Raw genomic sequence first — 24,039 nt, forward strand, 5'->3', positions numbered from 1 at the left:
CTCTTCAAAATGTCTTACTTGGCTTGCTTTGCTACTACTTCATGTGCAGGGTGTAGCTTCTATGTAGCATGTGTCCAGAGCAATAGCCTTTAGCCTGGCCAGCCAAGTGGTAAAGTAGAACATGCAGATAAAAGGAAGGACCTGTGCCCTGATGGGGTGGATATTTTACTCAACTGATATTTAAATAAAAAAATTGGGATGCTTCATTAGAGTCCTAGGCAAATTTGCCTGGAAAATCACTGTGTGTAGCTCTATGCCATATGGCATGATTTACAGGGTGCAAGTGTAACTAGGTCCAGAATCTCCCTCCTTACTTTTAGCATGCATTCTATTTTTCTTAATCGGTTTTCTTCATTTTAGGACACATTTTTCTGGCTCCTGCTAATCATCTTTGTGAAAGTAGGATGGTCTCTCAGCCTTTTTTGAAAACATCTCCTTATTGCTTTAGGATTGTTAGCCATTTTGTAAGGCAAAACATTGTTAGTCCCATCTGTCAAACCTGTTTCTCTCTAAACTTTTACATTCTCCATTCCCAGTGCTTCTATTTCCTCCACACCTAGACAACTAATTTAATACAGTGATGTATGCAAAACCCCACTAATTTAATACAATGATGTATGCAAAAACTGGTGGTCCCTTTCTGTCTTTCCTAGCTTGAGGAAAGGCAGGAGACAAGAGCAGCATTAATAAAAGTGGTATAAGTGGTGCTCAACACAGGTGAGATGTTTATCAAGTTGGCATCTTTGTAGGTCAGTGAAGAGCAGCATCTGAGATTGCTTGGGGTTGCTGTTTGTGTTTGGTTTAGCTGATTTTGAAAACCTTTGCCAATATTGACAAGATCTCTGCATTAAGCTTTTGGCTTGTGCTCTGAGAAATAAAGGTTATGATGTATTGTCTCACTGCTTGTGAAAATAGTAATTCTGAACTGACACCACAGTTTCAAATCAAAATTGACCTAATATTCTGAAGTGGGGTTTGGTCTCACATTTCAGGGGTCTTCAGACTACAGTTGAAGTTTTGTCTGCTTGTTAAAGTGGGGGGTGGGTTGGAAGTGACTGAAACAGAACATGTGGCTATAGTTTTTCCTGCTCTAAAACTGTATGAGTTTAAGTACAGTGATTGCATTTTAAATAGCATAACTGTGCTAAAAAAGTAGGACCAAATTATATTCAGTCTTTGCCAATGCGATTGCTCACACTTAGAAAGATGTCAGAAGTTTTTAAAGCTAGTACAACTGCATCTGCACTGGAGTTTTATATTAGTAGAGCTACCTTTGAAATAGATAAAATGCTAGAGATAGAAGTATCAGTAAAGCATAATATTGGCTAGTCCTGTGTGACATAAATATCCCTTGGATTTTATAATTGAATATGATTTACCCTTTGAGGGGGAACCTTTTAGTTCTGAAAACTTGATATATTTTGCTAAAGAAAGCTTGATTGCATACTGTTTTCTGTCCTGATTATGTGTGCATGCATCTTGTGAAGCATTTTCATCGCCAAAGGGAACATTTTTGCACCTTTCAGGATCTCAGCTTCCACTTTTGTAATTGTTGTCATTCTCCAGAAATCCATGTGAAAAATGTGTGGGAAGGGTTCAGACTTTATTGCAGTCCACTTCTTTAATGTATTTGCTTGTAGTTGGAAGAGAGGGGTAGGTATTAATACATTTTTTTGTCTTAAAATATGTAGATGATGTGTCTCTCAATTGAGGTAATCTTATTGAGCTCCTGTAGGCTTCATTTCTGTTGATGGTGCACTTCTTGACTTTAAACAGTGTGAAGAGTGTCTGTGCTGGCAGCATGGAGTCTGTATGGGCTTACTGGAAGATAATGTACCTGAGAAATACACCTGCTATGTTTGCCAAGATCCTCCAGGTACAGAAATTTAAGGTTACAGAGCCTTCTTATATATGTGTCTGTTGTTATAGGTAATTGAGTTCAGTTATTGATACAGAAAGTTTAATTTATGTGAATGTACATGAGTCAGTATTGTAGAATTACAGCTGGACAGGAATGGAAATGAATGTTTTAACTGTGATGACCATCTGTCGCATGTTTGCCAGTAATAAGGATTGTGGTGTCTGGCTTTGGAAAATGAATTTAAGAAGCACTTGGGAAACTTAAGCAAAGACTCCCCATGGGCACATCTTACAGGATGTGAGTGCAGCTTTCCTCCAACAAGACCAGGCTTACGTGTTCTTTAAAATGAGTCAGCAAGAGGCTCACTGGTTCTCAACAGCCATGGTTCTTATCTGTCTGAGTGTGTTACCCAAGATAATTTATATTTGTATTTATGTTGAGTAATGCAGTCAGAGTTGATCTACCAATATTTTCTCTACTCCTATGTATTTTAAAATGCCTTAGTCCATCTTATGCAGCAGGTAAAATTACACTTGTGTGGATCTTTTCTGGCTTCCTAACTCTATGAATTATAAAGCCTTGCTGAATGTGGAAACTTTTGAGGTTCAGGCTTGAGTCTATGCTCATAAATTATGAGAAAATGGGATCTCTGCCTAATCACAAGACTGTTTTGGTTTATATACATATTTGGATTGTGATCTCTGCTTTTTTTGGCTGTTTAAAACTACCAACTCTTTTGTAGCTTAACTCATTGATTTGTGTGGTTCATATGCTAATGTTGTGTTTACTCATAGCAAGGAAGACACACTGTGCTTACATTCAATTATCCAAGTAGTAAAATAGTTTAACATTTTTTTAAGTTTTTTACAGTATCTTGCATCCAGGATTTTAACCCTCTATTTTCAAGATATTTTGCTTTTGATTTGTGTCAGTTTGTGTTAGTTGTGCACATTAGTTAGGTTTAAATGCAGACTGAAGTTGTGTCATCATACTTGAACTATGTCTATTTAGTAAGAAACTTTATCAGAATGCTTTTTGGTAAAAACTGATTACAACTAACACTTCATTTGCTTAATTAGTTTAATTGCTTGAATCAGCTATTGCTTTGAAGATCCTGAAACTTTTTTATTTGGACTTAGTTTTACTTGTGTCTTGGAAAAGGAAAACATATCTGACTTTTTAAGTGCAGAAGTGTCTTCTCGATTTCAGTGAATCTGCTGTTGGCTTGAAATGAGCTAAATAGGCCTTATGAATCAGCACAGAAGTTGCTTTTAAAACTGGGCATAGCCATTCAGCAAACTTTTATTTAGGAGCTTTCCCCAGTTTAGTACTGGTACTTGTAACAACACCATTCATATTATTGGAAATAAAAGCAAGTTTAGTGTAATTATGCCTAAAAACTGTACCAACTGTCATTTTGGACAGTTCTTCTTGAGTCAAGTGGGATTTTTAAGAGATTTGGTAACATTTACCCGTGCTTAAACATTATCAAAATGTTTGATGTGACAAATTAATTCAAGCCATAGAAAGCATGCATTGTTGGATATCTTCTTGTGTCTTCTCTTAAGCTAACACAGCTAGAAAGAGAGTACTTTTGGCTCTGAGTACACCACTAAGTAAACAATGTTGTGGATGGGCTTCAGTTGGATAATCTCAGTGTTGTTCAGATGACCATGGAGTTCTAAAATTCATGATTTTATTCTTGTGGACTGAAGTTAATTTTCTGTCACAAATGGTAGTTTCTCTAACACAAAAATAAATGTGTGGGAATTAATACAGGTATGTCAGGAGTGTCTCCAAAGTGGTTCTGGCCATCCCTAGAAGATCTCTTGCTTGTTACACTGTATCTGCCTGAAAAGTTGAGTTATAGCCTTGAAAATTTGTTCTTGTCTGTGTTGGTTTCTGTTTGAGATTTTTTGGAGGTCTTGCCTCAAAACATTTGAGTATTATCCTATACAGCCTAGTGGCTGAGCATGCTTACAAGCTGTTTCATTTGCTTTTATTCCTTTACTGAGACAGAGTTAGTATCAAATTTAAGTTTGAAAGTGTTCTTAATGTGCACAGACATTCATACAAGGCATGACATAGAAACCATTTTGTTGCCATTCTATAACTACCATCCAAAAGCATATAAACACCTGTTCTGCTTATTTCTCAGTATGGCTTCCAAAGAGTTGTGTTGCTTCATTGAGCCGAAGTTAATAGCATGGGTAGCAATGATACCAAATACGTGTGTAGTGCAATCCCTTATTGTTTCTCTGCTGCCAAGTAACTTTTTTTTTTTTAGCTTCTCTTTAACTGCTGAAACTTCTAGTCAATATTACCCTGCTAATATTGGAGACATTTTGTGAATGTTGTTCTAAGTCTGTGCTCCAGTGTTATCTCTGATTTTGTAGGTTTGCTGACTGGGCTCTATATAGGCCAGTGAATGAAGTGGTGTTTCTCAGGGTGCTGAGCTGTCTTCTGAGAACATCTGTTGTAACAATACATTTTACAGGGGGTGTGTGGGCTTTTGTTGGATTTTTGGCTTGGATTTTTTTGTGTTTGTTTTTGCAGTTTAGCAAGGATCTCAAGTTCCACTCTTTCCTGCTAATACCATTTTGTTTGGCTGCTTAAGTTACTTTTACTGATGCATTTATCACATTTAACATAATTTCATTTTGGCTGTTGTTAATATTCCAGCCTTTTAAGCTAGAATTAGCAGTATTAATAGCCTGACTTAGACAAGTTTTCCATCAGAACCTCATCACTGATTCCTTTAAAATTTACTGTTGAATGACTGTATTAATACATGTATGATGCTTAAAAACAAGACTACTGGAGAAGGGAAGGTCACTGCCTTTTGCTGCATTTTTCTGTCTGCAGAGAGCTGTATTTGAACTGTAGCTTTAGTTATAACCGTGGTTACTAGGCAGTGTAATACCCTGCTAAAAATACACTTTTCTGTGTGCATCAGCTGCAATTACCTTTTGTGAATGTCCTTCAGAATTTGAGGTCTGAATGCTTTTACAGTTGGACAGAGGTTTCTGAGGTTATTGTCTCACTTCCCACTTTACAAGTTTTTATGTCTTCAGGGTTTTGTGTGCTATTATAGGATCTTTATTGGTACTATTGATAATAACAAATAAGCTGTTGCAAGACTTTGAGATAATCAGAATTACTACCAGCAATGTCAACATACCATAGTTAATGCTTCATTTTAACACGTTCATTACTGTTGCTTTAGGTCAGAGGTCCAGCTTAAAGTACTGGTATGAGAAGGAGTGGTTAAGTAATGGTCACATGCATGGCTTAGCATTTTTGGAAGAAAATTATTCCCACCAGAATGCCAAGAAGATAGTAGCCACTCACCAACTTCTTGGCGATGTACAAAGAGTGATAGAAGTACTGCATGGACTGCAGCTGAAGATGAGCATATTACAGTAAGCAGTATTTAAGTATCGGTCGGCATGGTCTCAATGTGAATTAGATTTCAAATAGTAGAAAAATAACCAAAAATTCAGACTTATTTTTGTGCTTCTATAACAACATAGTTTGAATTGCTAATGTGATCTTGGCTGCTTAAAAACTATTTGTGTTGAGGATTGTAAATTGACTATGTGTATAGAAGAGTTGGGAAAGTATGAAGGAAGGAGGGAGAAAAAACAGCTTCTCCTAAAGCACCTAAATAGATTTAAGTAACAAGAAGAGGACAGGTGTATAACCTATGGCAGCATTCTTACAATGCTTGCATTCTCCATTTCAGTAATTCTAAATCATAGCTTTTCCAGCAGAAATCAGATATTTTTGTTCGGCAAATTGTGTTGCTTTGTTGTAGTAGGAGAAGTAGTTGCACCTTCAGCAACCTATTGCAGTTCATTTCTATGCAAAGATTATTACAGATATATATGAAAAAATAACATATTCAGTAATCACTGTAGAAATCAAGTTTTCTGCATCTTTTCCTCTTTAAAGTCATCCTTGGGTTCTGATGACTGAAAAATTTTTTTCTAACTCAAATCCAGCAGTTGTAAATTGATTGAATTCCAAATTTATTAGTTATTAAATTTCACAGCAGCAGCTATTTGGAAAGCAAAGCTTTTAGTGTGTCCAGTGTTCTTTATAACTTTTTCCCTTAAATTTAATCTATGATGATGTAGTAGGGCTAGTGGCAGTACTTGAAATTCTTAAATACGCTTAATAATGCTTAAAGCAAAAGAGTAGCAATTTTAGCATAAGGTTTTGCTTTTCTATTATGGTGTCCTTTAGTCAGATCTGTAAGTAATCTCTTTCCTCTTTGGAGAGGGTGGAACATAAATATTGTAAGATCACTCCTTAGGCCTTTTCTTAAATAGCAAGAGTTCAGATTGTGACTTTCCAATTGTAGAGTAAACTGAAATTTGCACAGTACTAAGATATGGAGCACTGGGCAAGTATATGATGCTTGTTACAGACTTTGTTCTTTTTCTCTCCCATCCTGAACTTGGTGTAATGACCTGGTTTAATTAAAGATGAGGTGTGGTCCTGATAGGATAATCTTGTTAAAAGCTATAGCCCCAGGTTTTTTATCAGATGAATCAGAAAGGATTTTAAAAATTGCTGAATTAGAAGAATGATTATATTGTTGATGCAGATCTACCATCTAGGGGAGAAGAGATGATTTCACAGCTGCCTGAAATTATTAGAAGAGTTTTGCTCAGTATTTCAAGAAGGTGGCAAAGGATCAGAGGTGACATTGACAGTTTCTGTGCAATGGCAGGGAGAGCCAGCCTTCAGAAGGCAGTAGTTAAAAGGTTGCTCAAGTATTAAGCATTCAATTTTTCATCCTTACGTAGCTGGGGCATCATCTTTCAATTTTCTGTCTTCTATGAAGTTATCCCTTGCTCTTTGACGAGCAAAATAATGCCTTTAGGTGTAGCATATCAGTGGAGCTGGAAGAGAAATTTAGAAATTTACCACTTTGGTAAGTGGACACCTGGCTTTTACTTTTCTAGGCGTGCCTTCAGGCTTGCTCATGAAGCATATCGTAGACATGCAGTCACTGGAGGTAGAGTGCTTGTGTAAAGTGGTCTGAGCAAGTCCTTGGCAGTTGTAGTTTCCTCTGATAGACACTGAAGAAACCTTAGGTACTATAGAACAGATCAGAAAGCAGTTACTTTGGAAGTAAAATGGTCATGTTTTGTTGAGTGCTTTGGAGAAAAGCTGGATCAGCCTAATGGAGTAAGTCCATCTGCCTTTGTTTGCAAGGAAGCACAGAGTTGGATTTTGGGGCAGACCCCTTTCTTTCCATATGACTGAATGCAGATGCTCTAGGGTCAGGATTTGCTTCTGCTGCATTCTTGTAGCCTGTAGCAGATGAGCTGCCTACCCTTTGAAGATAAGCAGAGTGATTCTGCTTTGCTCTCCTTTTTACTGCTGTTTTAATGCCTGATGGATGTGGAAGAACAGTATCGGTTACAATGCTCAATATAAACCTTTTGTTTGTTATATCCATGTAAGAATCTGATACCTATAGTTGTCCCTGCTGCTGGAATAAAAAACGTATTAGTCAATTTGAAAACAATTAAAATATGAATTTTTTATAAGGAGCAGGTGGGGGGACTATGGCATGTTGGTATACCAGGCAGTAGAGTTTGCTTAGCATCTTGGGATTTAAAGGAAAGTTAAAGTCTTAAAGGAAATAATAAGGAAGTTGTACACCACCACCCCAGCCCCCAACTCCCCAGTTGCTGTTGTTATTAGAGTGTTATAAAATATCAATGGAATTAATTTTGATGCTTATTTTGGGGAACTACAGGGTAAAGTTTGATACTGAGTGATTTGAGGGGGTGTTTTTGTTTTACTGGTGTTTAAAATTGTTAAAATCTTAGTTTAGCTTCGGTGTACTTGACTTACCTTACTAAAAATACCCCAGTGAAAATGAGTTTATGCTGTTAATAAATTGCAAATACTGAAGCAAAATGCTCCTTCAAGGGCAACATTGGTAAAAAGCTCCATATATCAATTTGAAACTTATTCTACAATTTTTTTTCTTAATGCCAACACTTGGCTTACATACCATGTTATAGAAATGAAAATAGTGAACATAACAGAACATTGTAGGAAGATACACAATTGAGGTCAGTGAAATTGTATTATTTCAGAATACTTGGGTATTTTTTTTACTGATTACAATGACTAAAGCATGTAGTAGTTCAAATATTCTTATTTAATTTCTTGATGTAATTAGGATAGCTTGCTCAGTCACTTAAGCATTTAAATTTGGATGTTTTACTACTTTTATGTTTGAACAGAAATAAAGAACATCCTGACCTAAAGCTTTGGTGCCATCCATGGAAGCACATTACGGTGGATGAAAAAATTCATACGAAACATATCATTCACATTGAGGAAAACTGTTGCAAAGAGGATACGGCAAGTTATAGAACTTGGAATGGGACAGTTGAGAAACCCTCAACCATTCCTTCTGTGGAGGAATCTTACATTACGAGTGAACACTGTTACCAGAAGCCTCGGGCCTACTACCCTGCGATAGAGCAGAGATTGGTTGTGGAAACAAGAGGTTCAGCCATGGATGATGGAGTAAATAGAATAAGGGAAAATGGGGATGATGCTCTGTCAGAGAGATTTGGCTGGAATCTGGACCGAGAAATATGCAAGGTGGAAAATGAATCCAAACACAATTACTCTAAGGTATTTGTATTAAAATAACCCTGTCTGCATAGAGGATGTGTTTGCCTGCCAAAGTGCAAAACTCAATCCTTTTTAATAGTAGTTTGTTTATTTGTGTTTAGTTTTTTCCTATCCTGTTAAATCTATAGTTGCCACTATACATTAAAATGATAGACATAATCAACTCCTCCATTTCAAGTAATAACTTTTAAAAATAATCTAGGTTGAAGAGGACTTCTGGACCTTAAATCACCTGCACAGTCAGTGGAACATGTATTATGGTCCACTAGCAGTTCATTGCTGCTTACTTTTGTGTGTGTTTAAATGTAAAAATAAACACTAGCAATGGGATAGAGAGAGAACAAGGCAAGCATGTATGATACTACCAAATACACTGGCATTCCAGCTTTTAGTTATTTCCATCTTGTTCCCGTGTTTCTTGTAATAAATACATTAACTAAATTAATTCCAAGTTCTTCAGGTAGCATTTCCTGGTGGGGGGAAAAAAAGTAGTAGCCTAAACTGGTCTTTAAGAATGATCGTTATTGAATAGTCCTGTATCTTCTTCCTACTGGAGCACTCCAGTGTTATCTTTTCAACTCTTGGTTGTCATTTTCAGCCCTATCAGGTCTATCAGAGGCATTTATTTCTACACCCCAAGGCAAAAATTTTGCTTCGATTAGTGCCAAGTCATATGAAATACAGACTGACAAATGCAAGAAGGACTCTGGGAAATACTGACCTCCCTATTTTAGATTAAAATGTTGTTTAGCTTGTGTTTCATGCATATGTAAGCTGTAATTTATGTTCTTTTTAACTTATCTATCAAATCAATTGAGGTTGCTTTTTGTTTCCCAGAAAGACATATATTTCAGTTCTTCAGTCTTTTAGGAGCCTTTTTCTAAATCCTGTCATATTTTAGCAAGATGATGAAAAAAAGTAGGGGAGTAGAATCAACGCTGATGGTGTAGTCACATTTCATAAGTGGTGGTAATGTTTTTTTTCTAGATGCTTCTATGAAAGTTTTAGTGGAATTGAGATTAGATTGCTTCAGGAAAAATCCCTTCTCACTGCAAAATCATTTGCTCTTTAGTTGATTACTGTCACATTTAAAATGGCTTTAGTGTTCCCTAGGATGCACAGATTAAGTGCAGTATCTTTCAGCTGGAGGTTGGCAGGGAGCTAGCTATGTGTATATATGTTACCTTTTGAAAATAATGTGCTTGTGAAGTGCGAAGAATAGATCTTAGCAAAATACCTATAAAAGTATGTCTACATTTAGATACGCTTGCCCAAACTGCCTTAATATTTGTGTACAATCTCTTCTCTGTGTGTCTCTATCCTCCGCTAGCCGAAGATTAGTTGAGCAATTAGCTTGGATAACTGTAAGGACCCAGACAGTCTGGCTCACCAATTCTATTTCACTGTAATGAATATTAATGTTTGTATTTCTGCTAGGTAAGAGAGTCTGTCTCTAAGAAGGTCTCTCCAGAGGAAGCTATTGAAATGAAATTGCTGGAAAAAGACAAAGAAGGAGTTGTGAACTCGCAGCTGCAGTGGCAGCTTAATCTTTTAGCTCATGTGGAATCTCTGCAAGATGAAGTCATACACAGAATGGATTTCATTGAGAAGGAGCTAGATGGTAGGTAACATTTTTCTATTTAAAAAATTAACTGTATTTAACTGAACTACCTGTTCAAAACATGTTAACTTGAATTTTATTACTTCAGACCTACAGAGGTGATAGTTGCTTTGTCAGATTTACTGCATTTACTAATAGAAAGTAGACATGCTGATGATGATGTGGGCTGGATTTTAAAACAAAGATCAAATTAAAACTGAGCACCATTTTGTAGAAAAAGATCTAGTTAGATCACCTCTAAGTACTTGCATCAGATGATGTAGTAGAATGCCTTTCATGTCTTCTTGTTTTCAGGTTTTTGTCATTTTCCATAGCTCTTCCGTGTGTCTGAACTTCCCTGTTCTCCAGGGGCTTGCTGGCTGTGCTAGCCTATTCTATGTGGCCTCTTTGGTGCACAAGGCTCTCTTCCTGTCTCTTCTGAATTCTTTACTTAAATGTCTCTTGAAATTTGTTTTCCTAGTAATGGAAGACTTCTAAACCCTTTGTGTTACATTAAACAATCCAGGATAGTTCTTTTTCTTAACATCTTTAAGTCTGACCATTAGTTCTTATAGTGGTTTACAACAGCAGCTTGTCTTGCAAGGGTATTGGGAATCTAACCTTTGCCAAAGTAAGAGTCCTCTCTTTTGTAGTTAGTAAGGTACTGTAAAATTGAACTACTAAAGGAATATTTCAGGTAATGAAGATCATCAAGCCTGTAATCATAATGCTTGTTCCATAAATGAAGAAGCTCTGGTTCACAAAAGTCAGGCTTTTTGTATCTGCTGCTGAGCTGGAGGGCTGCTCAGAGCATTGCTACTCTGATCAGGAATTTTTTTATTTCAAGGCTGGATATGTCAGTAGTTGGGTAATGGCCACCGGTTCTTCAGCAGATACTGCCCTTGGGTTAAACTACCCTGTTTATCTAGTTTAGTGGCAGTGGCCACTACTGCTTCTCTTGGCAGATGTATTCTGTCTTCAAGGTTTCAGTCTCCTTCTACGATACTGTCCCATCCCCTGAACTCATCGTAGTTCAATCTGACCACCTTTCTTGTGGTTGTATTACATTGTCACCTGAGTTATCTTTTGGTCAGTAGTATTTCTGGTTCTCATTTCCCACTGAGAAGCTTTAGAGCACGAATTCTTTTTTTTTTTTTGTGCAGTAGTCTGCTGTTCATGTCTTTGGATTTCATCCCCATTTTTTGTTTTCCAGTTCTTTCTGTCTTGGCCAATTATATTCTGTATGGACAACAAACTTCTTCCATTAGTGTAGTCCTACCCTTTTAAGATCTTCAGTTGCATCTCATGCTGATCTTAAAAGGTATTCTAGTGGTATAAACTTCCTGTATCACAGTGTCCTTACTGTGGAATTGATACAGATCAGAGGGAGTTTAGCACCAGATTTTACAGTATCTAGTCCTGAGTTTTCCTTCCCTGCTTTCTCCTGGAAACACTGGGGTTTTTTTCCTCCTTTCTCCCTGCACCCCCCCACCCCATGAATTGTTTTGTTGTGTATCAAAAGCTATTTGCAAAGATTGGTATGAGGAGCCTGGTTTTCTGATTTTTCAAATATTGCCCACCGGTCTGTCAAAATTCACAAAAAATTTAAAGAATTCCTGTTTTCTGATTTAAGGTGATCTATTTGCTGAGAACTGGAATAGTTTTGTTTTTCTTTGCAGTTTTGGAGAGTTGGCTGGATTACACAGGAGAGCTGGAACCACCAGAACCACTAGCTCGACTCCCACAACTCAAACATTGTATAAAGCAGCTTATAACGGACCTAGGCAAAGTGCAACAGATTGCACTTTGCTGCTCAACGTGAGACTAGAAAATGTTGGAGACTGAGTGTGAAGTTGGAGCATCTGATGTGAACAGCTCTGTATATTTAAATGAAATTAGCATGCTGGTTGCATGTGATGCAGATTGACTTCAGGGATTTGTGAAGAAGTGCTGTTCAAAGAACAGCAAAATGGTTATTTTATCTCATAATTCCGGGTTTATTAGGCAATTATAACGCTATAGAAGAGGTCATACTGTTGTCTTCAGAGGTTGGGTGTTGGTTGATAAATTATACTTAAATTTTCACTCCTTACAAGTTGCTCATTGAAACGGTAGACTTTTTCATAATTAAATTGACTAAAAATTGTGCCACTGAAGAACAGAGTTCTAAGAGCCAAAAATGTTTAGTTGATAGAGGTTGTAAATAACGTTGCATAGTTTAAGTGACTTGTGTCATGTTTTACTCCTCCTGATTTATGCATAATAGCACATGGTATTTAATCACTAGGAAATGTTATAACAGTTTTCAGACTTAGTAAGTATGAATGTCCAGCTCTTAACTATAAAGTGTTATGTGGAGGTTTGCAAGTAACAGTGGCCTAAACCCCACTTCTATTATGTTAAATAATGTAGCAGAAGGTCACAGGTGGATTGCACTTATTTTCAGAATAAATGATTGTTTTCTGTATTTATCCTGTCACTATCACATGACTCGGTACTGGGGAGACCCATTAGACCCATTAATGTTGTGTTTATGTGCGTTCTTGAGCTCTTAAATATGGCCATACTGTGCCTCCTGAAGCAGTGCTAGTGGGATGCCCTTGTTGCGGTAGTATGAAATACCACCGTGAAAAGACTGGAGATGTGCTTGGAGTTCCAGACTTCAACAAGGTCTGTAATGGACGTTATGTAGTTTTCTACCCATTTGTTAATAATTGCCATTCCTGTTATATTTTGAAATGTAGACTTTTTTCAATACTCTGAACGTGTTCATTGTAAAAACTTATTCAATGAATGTGTGGGTTTGGGAATCAGTTTATTTTATATTTGTGTAAATAAAGCCTCAAGATCTATGCATGAGGTACTGTCCTCACAGACAGTGAGTGGGTTATTATCTTAAATGGTGTATGTTCACAAAGTCCTTTTTTATACCTTAAGTTTTAATTTTCTGATTTGTATTACTTTGTGAGAGCAAGGTGAAAATGCTGCTTATGTTGAAGTCACATTATACAGTATGTTTTGAAACATTGGTGTAATGTAAGTATTTGAGATGTTAAAAGTCTTTCAGCTGCAGATCATAGCTCCATAAATAATGACTGTGACTTTAGTTTTCCTTCCCAAATGTTGCTGAGTTATGTTCACTGTGGAAAATGGTAAGCTGTTTTTGCAGTGAGAGGGTGTCCTTAAAAAGCTGGATTCTTTATCTTGACTTTGTGTGTGATGGTACCACCAAAGGGTAAAATTTAAGCACAGTTGTAATTGAAAGACCCATAACTGTACAAATTACTAATTTTTTATATGAATCTGTAATCTTTGTATACTGCAAAGAATAATGTAAACTTGAAATATCCAATATTATTGTAGGAGTTAACACTATCTACACAGTGAATACTTTATTTCCTTCAGAAAACAAAATAATTAGGCTACTCTAGGTAGTAACTAAGGCTTTTGTGCCAAGACTCATTTCAGGGAATAATTTGTCTCAGTTTTATAGTACTAGTTGGTATATAGTGAATACAACATATGTACAGCAGAAAAATAAACTTATTTTTCTGTAACGCAGTTGGAATAAAGCTTACATGATATTTAAGAATCACTTTGCTCTCTGAAGATGAGACCAATGTTCATACCTTGTCTCATTCCTGTTCATGACACCTGGATTCATGTATACTGTGTAGCTCTAGAACAAGCGGCAGTAACCAGACCACCAGAACAGCATCAAAAGGAGCACCCTGGACAACTGTGAAGGTTTTTTGTTTTTTTCAGGTGAGATCGACCAGAAAAGCATTCCCTGGTTCAAATCTGTAAAGCAAGCACTCCAAACAGGTGTCTCTTGAGAAGAACATAGCTGGATTGTTAGCAAGTCAGCTGTGCTTACAGTTTGAGGGTATGACAGCAGTTAAATCCCTGAGCAGACTTTTCACTCCAGAGTGGAACTTCTCCTTCCCAACCAATTGCTTTTTGTGTGTTCATTGTATGTTTTTACTTTGCCATTTTATTTTTGCTCAGGGCAGTATTTAAGATTTGGAAGAAAAGGCAGTTCTGATGGGTGAATCAAATGGCAAATACTGGAGACTTGTTTACCTTTACTAGAGCTAGGGAAGCCCTTGCAGATAAAGACTGAAAATATTTATTTAAAATAGAATAGCATTTCTCATATTCAAGAAAGATTCTTTATTGTGCTCTGCCTGGATTCATTTTTGTCCCTGTTTTTGCAAGTTTCCACATTGTTACTTCTTAGTCTGGACCAACTGTTTGGTCTGGCAGGTCACTTTTTTATTTCTTTAAATCACTGGTAAGTGAATGCAACGTGGAGCCTTGATGAAATGAGCAAACATTGCACTGTGGACACATAAGTATATTTGTCTTTGTTTATGCACTATTAGAACCGAGGGCGCTGTATATAGAATTTTGCTTTGGAGCAATATTTGCAAAACTTGAAAACTTCTGTATCTTGGTGTTTGGAGTAAATAAATAGGTTTTGTTGGTTAAGTCTTAGTAAAGTCTTTGTTTCAATTAATGATTATTCGGTAAAATAACTTTGGACTTTTTTTTTCTTCACATAGCATTGAAATGCAGGTACTGTAGTTTGACAGGAGTATAGATCTTAACTGTTCCTGAAGTATGGAAATGTTTGCTTTCAAGATCTGTCTCATATAAATATTCTTAATAGGTAAACTGTTACGTATTGTTTTATATTGGATATTGTTTTAGTGAGGAGCTTGTACATTTGATTCCCAAATCCTAATATTTGTAATATATTGGGACCTAGTATATGTAATCTGACCCTAATTTTTGTTCCTATTTCAACAAATAGCCTACCAGGGCTGCTGCTGAGCACTTGGCAGTGTTGATGAGAGAGGGGCAGCTGGCTCATCCCTCTGATTCCTTTCACAAAAGATGAGTGTTGCAGGTAAGGAAGCTGCTGTAACCAGCACAGCACTGTAGCATCTGGAAGTGTGTGTATGAGACTTTTGCACCGGGAGACAAGTGTGAAGCCAGGATGCTTATTCCAAGAGTACAGAGACCTAAAGGTGTAGCTTCCCTGAACAGTTAGTTTCTGAAGAGTTAGTTTAGGGCAAGTGATGTCAGCTGTACAGTGCAGACTATGTAGAGAAAAATATGTAATTCCTATACAATTTTCATGTGAAAATGTGTTTTGCCCATGTAGCAATGGGCTAGCAGTTGAGTTTCAGGTAGGTTAGGGAGGGTTGAGCTGGAAGGGAACACCATGTGGGTGCTGTGCCTGTGATGTTCTCCTGAAAGCTGCTGTCATGCTTCTGGGCAGCAGCAGCAAGCGTGGTGTAGAAGCTGCTGCGTGTTCGCTGTGTGAGGAAGTGCTGCTTTAGCATTAATGCAAAGGAAGGACTTTTGATGTATTTGAACAATCCATATAGAAAAAAAATGCATAGGCATGGGAAGGCGAGAAGCTAGGAAGAGCTGGAGAGGAAAGGACCTGGCACAGGGTGTCCCTAAAGGCAGGGGCAGGCACTGATGTGCCTTCAGATGCGTTTCTGGTTCCATCTCTTCCCCTCTCTTATTCCCTCAGTAGCAGGAAAACAAGTTTATTCCCTTATCCTAACAAATTGACCTTCCTAATTTCATTCTCAAAACAAGATTTCCTGTAAAACTCCTGGATTTTAAGGCCCGAGGGTGCATCACTTTGCTAGAGCCTGGCTTGTGAAGCCTGGAGAACGTTTGGCCGCTGGTGGCAGATCAGTCATGTGTTTCATGGTTCAGTCAAATTGTGTAGGTTTTGCTGGTCATTTAAATGTCAAAATCAGGTTTTGAAGATGTGATCTGGATTTGAAATAACTTACTGAAATGTGTGCTGGCCATGTTTCTGGGAATGTGTGCCCTCTGATTTGAGCTTGTCCAAGCTCCCCATTTTACTTGCTTGTCTTAAGATTCTTGTAGGGGCAGACTCTCACATCAGGAGGCAGTTGCTAAGTCATCTGTCAGCCTTCATGCAGGTAAATTTACCTTGAAGTTCCTCAGCCTAAGAAATCTGACACAACCATTTTAATATTCTTACTTTTATTTGACCAAAAAATCATTTCTTGTAATTACATGATCTACTGTTGATCATCGTCCAGACAGTGGATCTCATTTGTGCTCAGTTTGATGCTAGAGTAGCCTCCCTGCTGCTGCAGCGCTGGCATTTTGTCAAATTGCAAAAGCATTTGTGACTGATACTTGGTCTGGTTTTTCCAGTGGCGTTGTTGAGCACCTCAAGCTGTTAGAGTTGTTTAGAAGAATATTCCCTGTTGTCATACTAAGCCTTCAGTACTTGCATAGCAACTTTCCTGTGAAGGGTAAAGACTATGTACAGCTCTTGTCTGGTTAATACCTGCCACAGCTAACCACAAAAAGTCCAAGTTCAAATAGGCAGGTAGTTAAAAACAGAAAATACCATGGGGTTTTTTTTCCTATTAGAACATACATGCAGACAGCAAAACTGGGAACAAAACAACAAAAAAGCTGGAATTCATCATGTTCTGCCTGCAGGGTGTTTCTGCTGGTGGTGCTCGTGTGCCATCGAGGTGTTTGCTCAGTAAAGGCTGAATGATGCCACAGTCTCCTTGGTTAACACTCCACACCAAGTTCTTGGGGATGGTGTGGGCCCTGTTTCCCATTGTTTCAGGATGTAAGGTGCATTGGGCCCAGGAGGAGGAGAGGAGCTTTCAGACTGTGGTGGTTTTAAGTTTTGCAGATGGAGTACATACACTGTTTTAAGGGACACCAAGGGAAGAACCATCTCGTGATGTGGTGGGTTTCTGTACCCTCGTGTCAACTGGAGTACTGGTTTGCTGAATGCCACACTGAATCTAGGTTCCAGAAATGGCTGTTTCCTCTGAATAGAGGTCCAAAGCTACTGAAGATACTTTGGCTATTTTGCAGCTCCTCCAACTCCCTTCAGAAGTCCCTTTGAACCCAGCACGTGCTTGGTGGCTGCTCTTGTAAGAGAGATGCCCAAGCAGTCTAGTTTCAGGTGGGTGAGGGGGCAAAGCATAGGCTTGTATGGTGAGCTTGCACATCTGGATGTCACTAAGTACTTGTCACTTCAGAGGAGGTTGGTGATGAAGCTCTCGGAGGAGGTCAGTGCTGGCCACAGGCTGGCTGAAGCAGAGCTCTGCAAGCTCAGCATGCCCTCGGCACACAGCAGAAAGCATCTGAGCAGCTCCTCTTCCCATGAGCATCCTGGGCACTTGGAGCACCTCTGGTGAGGATGGATGCTAGCCCTGGTCCCTGCTGGGTCTCCATAGCTGCCCACCCTTGGGTGGCGGAGGCAGCTGGCAGGTCCTCTGCTACCCTGGCACTGGTGCATCTCCTCAGGGCTTGTTCTGTCCCTTTGCAGCCTTCAGCGTCCAGTCCTGTGCTGCCTGGGCAGCCCCTGCCTCTCCCCTCTGCCTTCCCCTGTCTGCGGCAAGAGCTGCTGCTGGGAGATGTCATGACCTGTTCTGCCTCTTCCAGCTGTTAAAAACCTGGTTTGGCATCTGGCTTTGTGCCTGTGATGTTGACTGGGGTTGCAGTGTTCAGCAATGGGAGGCAGGGAGGGGGGATGGCAGCAGTCTGGGCTGGGGACCCTGGTGTCCCCGCCGGCAGCATCCTCTGCTGCCCTGAGTGCCACTGCCCCGTTGTTCTGGGGACCTGTGACAATGTTTCCCAGCGTGAGTGAAGTGTGCCCAGAAAAAGGAGCTTGTGGGGCTTGGCAGAGAGCTGCCATGGGGCTGGAAGAAGGAGGGTTCAGAGGTTGCCAGTGTTGCGGAAGGGTTCAAATAGGCTTTCCAGCCAGGTACTTCCCATCTTACCAGTCACCAGGATATGAGTATTAGAGCAGCAGTTTCTTGACTGGCTGTATCCAGTCTGAGGTAGAACCATCACTGTGGTATAAAAGCATCTGACAACCTGCATCCAGGTCGGAGGTGGAGGAAGGAGGCCCAAGAGTCGGCCTTTGTTCACACAGTGTGAGTTAATGGCGAAAATAAAGGAAGCAAAACCCTCCACTGCCTTGGGGGCCTGGGGGTGACAGTGGGCTGCAGGTCAAGGTCAAGGCTGAGGGCTAAACCCTGACCTGTGTACTGTGCTGAAAAGACAGCTGGGTTTGAGGTTGATGGGTGAGCAGGTGGGCTCATCAAAGCTCTGGGCTGTGGTGTGGAAGGAAATGAGAAAGCGACAGTAGGTTTACAAGAGCAAGCTCATCAGACATGAAAATGAAGAGATGTGAGCATGTCAGAGGCAGGAAACCTGCAGGTAGCGGGGGGGTCTGCTGCACCAGGCTCTGGGCGCAGAGGAAGAGGAAGGAAGGGATATTGCCACATGGTGAAATTGCTTCTGCACCAGTTCTCACCACAGAGGAAGCTTCGGGTGCTTTCCCCAGGCTCTTCTTTGCTGATAAAGGGCTGTTGAAAGCAAAGGCTCAGGTGTGTTGCTCTTCTGAGGCATTTCTGCTGCTTTTAAGGCCCCCTCCAGTCTAGAGGTGTAGCCTAGGTCAGGGTTGAACATGAGTTATCTGCATTCTGCCTTTTGGAATTTAGTTGTGGCATGCACCCATTTCTTGTCCCATTGTTCCTGAACAGGAGTTGTGATGTTAAACATTTTTAAACCTCTAGGGCTCATTAATTTGCCCTAAGCAAGTTGGCCAAGGACCAGACCTGATGGCAGGGCTGGGAGTGATGGCTGTGGCAGGAGCAAAACCCCCCAGGCTGTGGTGGGTGGAAACCTGCCCCGCGATTGCAGCTGGCAGTTCACAGTTTATTCACAAACCCTTGACTGTGAACAAAGTGCCCTATAATTAAGATATTACAAATGGTTATTGCTGCGTGTCTACCAGGATCGTGTTTTATGGACCTTAAAACCAGTACAATCCATATGTTTAAAGGTTTAAAAATCAGCTACTTGGGTTGCCGTGAGGGGCTGGTTTCCTCCTGGCTGCTGCTGTGCTGGTCCCAATAAGCAGAGGGGTGAGTTATGGGTGGATGAGAGCGCGAGGGTCTGCAGCTGCTGCTCACAGATCCTGTCCTGCACAGACACCCCCCCAAAAGTTTGTGCATGAACTTGCAGGCTCTGACAGGGTCAGGCTGTTCTCCCACCTGGGCCAGGCTTTGGCTTGTTGGGTATTTGCATCCCATTTCCCTGCTGCTGTGGGGGCGGAGATGCAGTGGGGCACCATTGCAGCCCGTGGGGCAGGCAGGGCTCCTGTGTACAGTCTCTGCCTTCTCCTCCCGTGGGTGCGGCGGTGATGCTTGGGGTGCACAAACATCATGTCCTAAAGCACCCGGCTTTGGGGGGGATGGGCCCTTGGGCAGCCCTTTCCTCCAGTGTTGGTGCCCGCCCCTCCCCACCTTCATCTTAGCTGTCCCATGTCCAGGCCAATGCCCCCAGGTGCCTGGCTCCCAGGGCATCGGCAGTGACTGTGCCTGAAACCAGGTGAGTGACAGAATGAGGGCTGGGTGTCTGCCATGGGGCTGTGGCCAGGTGGGGCCCTGCCCTCAGCTGTTCTTTGCCCCCTTCCCCGCAGGGCTCTGCTTGGGTGTGGCTGTCTCTGTCAGGAGAAGGTAGGAGCTGATGGCTTCCCTCAGGCCCAGGCTGATGGGAGAGTCCTCCTCTGGTGGGGATGTGGCCTCTGAGAGCAGGAGGGAGCTGTGGGAGGGCAGATGGCGCAGTCAGCAGACAGACCCTAGACCCCTGAGTGTCTGTCAGGGGTGGTAGGGGGAGCCTCAGCCCCTTCCCCGGCCATCCCTACCTGTCAATCTTGTCCCAGTTGAGCGATGGCTTCATGACAGTGGGCAGGGTGGAGATCGGGGCCACCTTTGCCCCTTCCATGGAGCAGGGCTCCCTGAGGAGGCAGCACAGCCCCTCTCCAAACTCTGGGCAGGGAGCAGGCAGCGTCAGCAGGGTGCCCCCACCTGCACCCCAACCCCAGGGGCACTTTTCCCCCGCTCCCTCCTTTGCTGCAGGGCACAGGGCATCGCCCCCCATAGACTGGGGATGCCAGTGGCCTGGAGGAGCATTACCAGAGTAGTGGTCCACCAGGTCGTGTAGAGTGGGGAAGGTGAGTCGGGGTGAGATGTAGAGCCAGCCGTTCTCCAGGCGGTAGATGCGGTAGTGTGTCACCGAGTCCCAGGAGGCACGCTCGCTGCGGCGCACCGACAGCGAGTAGCAGCCTGCTGGGGCACGGGGCGAGGGGCACATGGCCAAGCTGCCCTGGGTACCCACCCTGCTCAGCCCCACTGCCCTGCACTCTCCCCCATCAGGGATTTTATTGCCCCATGGGGGTGGCTGGCAGCACCCTTCTCCCTATAGGGCTGCAGGCTGTGAGCACCCCTGTGCCAGCCCCACACCACGAGCACTTCCAAACCAGGGGATGGGGGAGTGCCAGAACATGGGATGACCTCAGTAGCACAGCGGGTGCTGTGGCTCTGTGCCCAAGTCTCCACTTCTGGGGGCCATGCAGGGATGGGCCATACCCAGCCCCATGACCCCCTTGGTGCCCATGCCAGGGGGCATGGCTGGGAGGGGGTACAGGAGTCGGGGCCTGAGGGCTCTCACCTTGCCTGGTCTGGCTCTCCCGTATCAGGAAGGACCCGCTGCGGTTGCCTGGCTGGAGCAGCAGCTCCTCTGCCTTCTGCCGGCTGACACCCTCATACAGCCACCTGCACAGGCAGGGGGCACTGGCAGAGCCCCTCCTGGCTGTGCAGGGACAACGCTGTGCCCCAAGGCCTGTCCTGCCCTGGCCAGGGCAGAGAGGACAGCTTGAGGTGCAGCAGCACATGTCCTAGGGCTGTCTTCCTGAGCCCCAGTGCTGCTCCATGGCTTGGGGAGAGAAACAGGGCAGGATATCCCCATATCCCCCTGTGGTGGTGCAACACAAAGCCTTGGGCTTGGCCAGGCTTTCTGCAGTGGGGCCATGTGCCCTGGGGCCCACCCTGAGCCAGAGCCTTCTCAGCATTTACCTGTGCCTGACCTTGGCCACGCAGCTGCTGGGGACCTGGCACTTTTTGCCGGACACCTCGGATGCCACCAGCCACCACTCTCCATCCCTGTGGGGGAGGGGGATGAGCCATCCTGAGGGGCTGAGGCTGCTGGGTGTGGGGGGGGGACGACACCCCCAGGATGGGTACCACCATCTTACTCGGAGAGGACACGGAGTTGCTCTCCCATCCTCAGGACGGTGGCTGCCCCTGCGCCGGCAGGGAAGTCGCAGAGGGCCAGAGCCAGGAAGCCGCTGGGGTCTGTGGGGAAGGTGAGGGGGCTCAGAGCTCTCCTGGCACCACCCAGCCCCAGCTGGGAGGGGAGCACCCTGCACCCCAGGGGACACTGACCGAGCTTGTAGCTGCTGGGCACTTACCTGCCTGCATGGGCGGTGGGGGCTGCGCTGTGTCAGCAACTGCTGGTGGGATACTGAGCGGCTTCTCCCGGCTGGGCAGGGTCCCCATCCCTCAGGGTCAGCATGCGCCCCTGGCCCCTCGGCCTCGGCTGCTGCTGCCTGGGAGGGACAGAGAGGCTCAGGCTTGGTGCCAGCAGCACCATGGGCCCTGGGCAGAGGGGTTTGCCCCCTGCCAAGCCACAAGCCCTGTGGCACAGCTGTGTGGGGATGCAGACTCAAGGGTTGCAGTCACCCAGGGCAGGGCGTTGATGCAGGGGGATGCCAGCATGGCAGCTCATGAGAAAGGTAGGGCTAGGGCTGGGCTCTGGGCTGGGGTTGAGCCTGGGGGGCAGCTCTCTGGGGAGCCTTTTGAGGCAATCAGCTCTCCTTGCTGAGGGCATCTGGGGCCTCATGCCCACAGCTGGGGGCCCTTCCCAGGACAGAGCATCCACATCCCCATGGTGAGCAGCACCTGGCCATGCTCACCTGCTGTGTGCTGCCAGCCCAGTGTCCTCCAGCGTGTGGGGCACCCTGTCTCAGCACCCCAAGCTGCCGGTCCCCATGGGGCTCTATGGGGACACCCCTCTGCCTGTTTCGGTTCCTCAGCCACAGAGAGGTGCAGCCAAAGCTGTGTGTGACCCAGCCCTCCCCCACCCTCAGTGTGGGGTGAACCCCACTTACCTGCTTCTTGCTGCTGTCACCATTGTGTAGGAGTCATCAGGGCTAGGCAGACATCAGCTGGGCTCTGCCCTGTAGGGTGCTGCTCCAGCGTGGTGGGTCCACAAGACACGAGCGTGTCCCCCTGGTGCAGTGGGTCTCCTTCAAGTAGGGCAGCTCCCTGCCCTGCAAGACCCGCTTGGTTTGCCCTAGTCCCCCTGCTCTAAGGCTGGGTGTTTTCAGGTGCCAGAGCCAGGGCTGCTCCTAGCAGCACTGCTGACAAAGGGTGCGAGGCACCAGAGCTGGGGCTGCGGGCTGCCGCTGTTTCCTGTGACGTGCGCATGTACTTGCAGGGTTTTCTCTTTTTCACTCAGCCAACAGGTTGCTCAGCTGTGCCCCTGGGGGGACCTCGGTATGGGCACAAGGCCTAAGAAAATCCCTGAGGGGACTCAAGGCACTATGGTCATCGCATGGGATTTGGGGGTGGTTAAGAAGAGGGATGGGCAGCACACGAGAGCAGGAGCCGAGCCGACTCCAGGATTCAGAGGTTGAGGCTGAACAAGTGCTGTCCCTAGCCAGGACAAACCATGGGGGGGTCCCAGGGTGCCTCCTCTGCATGGTGGCTGCTGCCGCCCTGAGCTGCTCACTAGTGCAGCAGGTCCATATGCTGCCCTTGGGATGATGCATGGTGCTGGCTGTGGGTGGGATGCTGCGCAGCCATGCATGGGTGCCTCTTGGCACAACGCTGCTCCGCAGCCAGCACTGCCAAGCCCAGCTGTGCCTGTACCTGGCTGGGTTATATGTGGGAGAAGCCCCAGCTTCCTATCTGTTGCATCTCCACCCTTAGTCCCAACCCCATCCAGCATCAGCCTCCACCCAGCCAAGTGCCAGCAAATGCTGGCCCAGTATGCAGCCATTTCCCAACATGTGTGTGGATAGTTCACTTTTCAACGCAGTTTGGTTCAGTCAGCACCCTGCACCCCTCCGCCTTGTGTAAAGTCCTCGGGATTTGCTCTTGGCAGCTTTTGTGCCACCATCCTGGGCTGAGACCGGCCATGCTGTGCTGGTGCTCACACCCCGGCTGTGCAGTACTGTCCCCCCCACTTCCTGCTGTGTCCCTGCTGTGGGGCTCCTGCCCCAGCCACAGTGGTGTGGCTGAACATCCTGCTGCTATTTATACTATACCCTTGAAAGTTTCTGGTCAATTGTAAACTACTGTGACAGCGTGAAATGTCCATGAAAAAGAGCTTTTACAAAAGCAGCTGCCCAATGGGGCTTTGCATGGCTGCTGAGGTTCACCCCCCCCCCCACCCCGAGCCTGCTCTGAGCTTGGACACTGCTGGGTTGCAAGGAGTTGATTATGTCTGGGCGAAGATTCATTTGCACTTGGAAGTGGTGGTGAAGCCCTGCTGGGGTCCCCAGGGATGTGGGGGAAAACACTTGGGTGTGCCATGACTGGTTCCCAAATGTGGCTCAGCTCCCCCAAGGCCAGCGCTGTGCTGCCCAGCATCTTCTTGGATTAGTGCTGGTGAACAAAATGGGACCTTCAGTCACCCTCCCCAGCTGGACAGTAGGGCTGGGCAAAGGGGCACATGGGCGGGAATGCAGCATGCAGAAATGCCAAAAGCATAACCACAGATTTCTCTGGCCACAGGATGCAGCCAGCAGCAGCCCACCCCCCGCCACGGCTCCTTTGCCAGGCAGCCCCATGCCACAAGTGGGCAGGGACAGCAATAACATGCCGGCTTATGCACCTCAGATCCAATGGAGAGGGACAAATCTCCAAGCAAAGTAAGCCACAGCAACCATCCCTGCAGGCTGTTTCAGGAGTTAAGATCAAATAATGGTCAATTTGTAGGGAAGGAGCCCTGGAGGTCCCCA

At 44.0% G+C, this 24,039-nt stretch overlaps 2 protein-coding genes across 17 annotated transcripts in view; one reads left to right on the top strand and one right to left on the bottom strand.

Moving 5' to 3' along the window:
• PHF20 (PHD finger protein 20) overlaps positions 1-14,624 on the top strand; it is a 74,568-nt gene extending 59,944 nt beyond the window's left edge. For 10 of the 11 annotated variants that reach the window (XM_075057657.1, XM_075057737.1, XM_075057745.1 and 7 more), the window contains 5 exons: positions 1,777-1,876; positions 5,088-5,283; positions 8,134-8,533; positions 9,971-10,154; positions 11,813-12,992. In XM_075057657.1, the coding sequence (XP_074913758.1) occupies positions 1,777-1,876; positions 5,088-5,283; positions 8,134-8,533; positions 9,971-10,154; positions 11,813-11,955 (1,023 nt within the window). In that variant the 3' untranslated portion in view covers positions 11,956-12,992. Of the gene's footprint in view, positions 1-1,776; positions 1,877-5,087; positions 5,284-8,133; positions 8,534-9,970; positions 10,155-11,812 lie in introns of all 11 variants that reach the window. The other variant, XM_075057728.1, reaches the window with a different exon arrangement.
• Positions 14,625-15,039: 415 nt separating this feature from the next.
• On the bottom strand, positions 15,040-22,802 carry SLA2 (Src like adaptor 2). Of its 6 annotated transcripts, none has more exons than XM_075057789.1 (8): positions 22,183-22,802; positions 21,484-21,621; positions 21,268-21,367; positions 21,089-21,175; positions 20,685-20,788; positions 20,150-20,299; positions 19,879-20,002; positions 15,040-19,775 (listed from the first exon to the last, which is right to left on the bottom strand). In XM_075057789.1, the coding sequence occupies exons 2-8, from the start codon at positions 21,569-21,571 to the stop codon at positions 19,625-19,627; spliced, it is 804 nt and encodes a 267-aa protein (XP_074913890.1). In that variant the 5' UTR covers positions 21,572-21,621; positions 22,183-22,802; the 3' UTR covers positions 15,040-19,624. The 6 variants fall into 6 exon arrangements, with proteins under 6 accessions (XP_074913890.1, XP_074913881.1, XP_074913873.1 ...); XM_075057780.1 differs by having other exon boundaries at positions 20,150-20,302; XM_075057772.1 differs by having other exon boundaries at positions 19,879-20,299.
• Between the last annotated feature and the right edge of the window lie 1,237 nt (positions 22,803-24,039).

The sequence above is a fragment of the Buteo buteo genome, chromosome 2 (genome assembly GCF_964188355.1).
Source record: "Buteo buteo chromosome 2, bButBut1.hap1.1, whole genome shotgun sequence".
NCBI classification, from domain to species: domain Eukaryota; kingdom Metazoa; phylum Chordata; class Aves; order Accipitriformes; family Accipitridae; genus Buteo; species Buteo buteo.